This window comes from Lottia gigantea (genome assembly GCF_000327385.1).
Source record: "Lottia gigantea unplaced genomic scaffold LOTGIsca_11, whole genome shotgun sequence".
In the NCBI taxonomy this organism is placed as follows: Eukaryota; Metazoa; Mollusca; class Gastropoda; family Lottiidae; genus Lottia; species Lottia gigantea.
The window spans coordinates 1078229-1082466 of NW_008707001.1; the positions used below are offsets into that span (position 1 = coordinate 1078229).

At 39.1% G+C, this 4238-nt stretch overlaps 1 protein-coding gene across 1 annotated transcript; it reads right to left on the reverse strand.

The window, feature by feature from the left end:
• Window positions 1–568: 568 nt before the first annotated feature.
• Window positions 569–3891, reverse strand: LOTGIDRAFT_211956 (hypothetical protein). The gene is made up of 5 exons (XM_009047050.1): window positions 3661–3891; window positions 2530–2592; window positions 2346–2418; window positions 1461–1562; window positions 569–1409 (listed from the first exon to the last, which is right to left on the reverse strand). The coding sequence occupies exons 1-5, from the start codon at window positions 3718–3720 to the stop codon at window positions 1156–1158; spliced, it is 552 nt and encodes a 183-aa protein (XP_009045298.1). The 5' UTR covers window positions 3721–3891; the 3' UTR covers window positions 569–1155.
• Window positions 3892–4238: the final 347 nt, after the last annotated feature.

Here is a 4238-nt window from a genome sequence, read left to right on the forward strand (position 1 = left end):
CGTCATTCACACGCCTTTCAATTGTGGTTTAGGATTGTTTTGTTTCGAGAAACCACCAACATAAACATTTATTTAGAAATACTTTCCTATTTCTAAGAAGTTTGTATTTATGTATCCGGGATATTTTGATGGACTTTGAATACAAATATAGGATAATCTTACACATGGATGCCCATTGGTAGACTGACGTGACGAGGAAATGAATCGGGAGAGGAAACTTAGAAATGGCACACTGTTCTTTCCCCCTGCTCTAACCCCATTATCCTTTGAACAATTGAATTAAATACCTACTATACAATAGCTTTTTACAATCTTAATGCTCATCTTACGTTGCCCAACCACTTTCTTATGATTTTCCTCCTTTTTGTGTGGGATTTTCAAATTGGTCTTACCACTCAGTGGAATGGCAATGACAGGGTGGAAATTGTAAAGGGGGAAACCACTATGGGAGGAACTTGTAAAAGGGGGAAACCACTGTAAGCCTTTCCATATATAAGAGGTGTTGCGATATTTATTGCTTTGGAATATTTCCATAAAATATCCTTGGGAATATAATTCAACAATTTAATTAATATTAATGAATTTTTAATAATTCTATGAATATTTTAACATTAATTAACATATAATTAACATTTATTATAATAATTTATTCAAATCTCCTGAATTTTGATTTCAGTCTGTTTACGTGTTGTTTTATAACCTTTTATTAGATTTCAAATCATTTATGCAAGTGATTGAATTGACACCGAATGACTGTCCGTGCAATCATGTGTTTATTGCTTGGGGGACATTCGACTCCGACATCACCCAATTCACCACTTTCCATTTGCTTGCCACATAGATTTACACTTTTCTTCGGGTCAAAACAAAGATGGCGCCCTGTGAGGTCATAACATAACGAGACAATATTTATCTTCATATGTTTCGATAAGTGGCACCCAACTAGAAAGCGGTGAATTATTTCAAGGACTACCATAGCCAAAATTGATTTTACAGTATTTCCATAAAATAAATTGTTCGTTTAAATATAAGGAAACTCGTGAATATTTCCATAAACGTAAGAAAGTATTTTAGCACTTTAAAAAATCACATATCAAAACATTCTCATAATTACACTCCAATATGGCACACTTATGACGTCATATACACATATCCTCAAGGAACAGCAGCGCCAAGACGAGGTCCATATAACGAGGAATATTGTGGGTAATATGCACTCAGAGGGGGGAGGTGGGAAGTGGGTGGTGCCCCGATATTTCCGAGTTGAGATTTGTAAGGGTGAAATCTGCTTGATAAAAGTCCTGGGCTTAAACTGGTGGGGTAAGCACGTCGTAAAGAGTTCGGGCTCATTGGAGCTGACATTCCTAAATGGACCAAACCACCGGCTGAAGCCACACTGGCTGATAAAGCTGATGGTGACAGGCCAAGTCCATAACCCGCATGTAATCCTGAATCTATACTCGATGTATGGCTCCTTAAATGTTGCATAAGTTCCTCGGAAGAGTTGAATCTTTTACCACAATAATCGTGTCCAGCAACCCAATTACAAATATAAGGTAGTCCTTGATGAGCGGAAGGAAGAGCACTATGAGGATAAAGGGAATGTAAAGAGGATAGAGATTGTAGTCCAGAAGCACTAGATGGTAAAGATGCTAGATGTGGGTAAAGTGATAAAGGATTTCCAGGCATCCCAAGTCCAGCAGCACCAGATGAAAGTCCTAATAAAGCTTTTTCATGAGCACATTGAGAACATCCGGGTGTTTTACACGTGGCTGAGGTGTGTGATGTTTGAACGGTCAGTTGACAGTTGGTACAATAAGGATCCTTGCACACTGGTACAAGAGTTGTGGCCCCTGATGGCGTTCGAACACGAGTATAACTAACATAGGGATTCATCGAGGCTGCTGCGGCACCAGCTTTAAGAGCTGATTGTTGGGCGGCTGCGGCTGCAGCGGCTGATGAAGCAGCTAGTCCTTGTGCGTGTAATCCTGATTGGGCCGCCAACAATTGTGATTGGTAGATAGCAATTGCCTCTGGAGAGAGTCCATGAAGGGACATACCTTGGTATCCCATTTGAGAAGCGTGAAGTCCGCTGTACAATGGATGACTGTTAGGTTTAATGGTACTGTGTGACCCAATGGAAGGATGGCTGTAAGGTGATGGAAGAGAAGACGGTTTGGTGTAGATGGGGCTTGAGGATGGAACACGACCTGGTTGATCACGATTTTCAGCTTCTTTGGAAGTCCAAGAATGATTGGAAGTTGGGGATCCTTTACTTCCGGTGGAAACAGGACGTGAATTTACTGTTGGACTCTCTCTACGTTTGAGATCAATAGGGGAGCAACTTTGCTCCTTGGAAATTGGAACTAAGGGTGGAATTTCTTTTGGTGGAACAGTTCTAAACCCTGGTTTTTCATCCTTGGGTGAATCTTTCTTAGTAACAGGTGATGTTGGCACTTTCGTCTCGACTGTATGTTGCTTCTCGATCTCCTTGTTCTCTGGAGATGGATTGGCCTTAGCTGGTACCACATCCTTACCAATACTGCTACAGGTCTGGGCTAACATGGCCAATGGACTTTTCTTTACATCTAACTGCAAGTAGAAAATGTAAAATCATAAGAAAGAGTTTTTCAGTTATTTGGGTTGAATTCTCGATATACTAAGACACCTTTTTTCATAAACCATAACAACAAGACGAGACAAAAATATAGATATCACAAAGTGGTACAAATAGTTATTAGTTATTGCCCACCATTATTTTGATTACGAATATGTCCATCCTCCGCCATTTTGGCTGTCAGAAATAAAATGAGATGGTGTTAACGTCTTACTTTTTTGTACTTTACATGAGCTTTAATACAGTGTGCTCTTTTTCGATTTACAACTGTTGAAGTCGGCCATTGGAAAATCTCAGATAATCAGAGGGACAAACAACCGAAGAGGACAGTCTAGGGCCGATGATTTTTGCGAAATGTTGTCGGTGGTCTATGCTTGGTGGTGGGGGATGGGCATAAGTAAGAAGTGAGTAAGATAATCATAGCTATGTAATATAAGTACGAACTTGTCCGCCCTTGCATCGCACATCGATACTAGGATCTATTCTGCACTCGGTAATCCTCGACAAATATTACTCACAATAACACAACAACCAGCCGTGGGAAGAGTTGTAACAAATCGACAAAAATATTTAGGTTTTGACAACTCAACATGACCCTAAATACTTTTACTTCAATAACTGTCAATACAGACCAGTTTTTGTTCAGTTGTATTTTGATTATAAACCGGAGTGAGTCATCGTTAATTTGACCTACTGCCATACTGGTTTGACTGACGCTTAAAGGTAATCACAGCTACCGAAGCGTATGAAGTTTAACCACATGTTAAAGGTAACCTTTTATTCACAAAAACTATTGCGAACGTAATATTTTATGCCAATTTTTGTTAAATAATTGAGCACGGACGTAAAAGTAAACATGAACTATAACGTCGTTAAGTTTGTGACGATATAAAGATGAATTTCTGCCATTAAAAAATTAAAAAAATCGATTCAAATTGCAAAAACCATTCCTATTTTAGTATTTCTCAACTGTATTTGGTATAGAATGATTTCGAAACACGAAACCTTGTGATACAGTGTTGTACAAAAAGAAATAGACTTACCGAAGTAGGTAGAGGATGAAGATAGTCCGCCGGATAGTGAAGATACTGCGATGAATTCATCTTAAATAATCCAAATTAACTTTACTTTAACATTGGCAATTACAAACACGATAAATAATACTCCAATAACTCGAATATTGATGATATCCAAGGACGAGGAATACTAAAAAACACCGTAGAAGGCTTCGTGTCTCTCAGCGCCTGTCAAATTCTGAACAGTTCGTATCTCAAGCTAGTCTGAGTGAAACAAGCCGCCCAGCGACAAAACATGAACCGACAACACTTGTAAATTATTAGAAGATGAAAGAGTTTTACCGCCCGCCAATCAGAAAGTAAATAATCCACGACACTTGATAGTGATTGGTTGCTTGGCTCAACATGACGTCTCGTGTACTCATAGTGAACGAGATCTACAGGCATTTCAACCAATGAGAACGAGTCTTACTAAATTCTTGGGTATAACCCAGCCGTCACCCCCTTGGCCCGGCCATCAATCATCCTGATGAGCCAGCTGTCAATCATTGTTAATTTATATCATAACGGCTCGTTAATGTATAGTTTATAAAGAGCCAAATAAA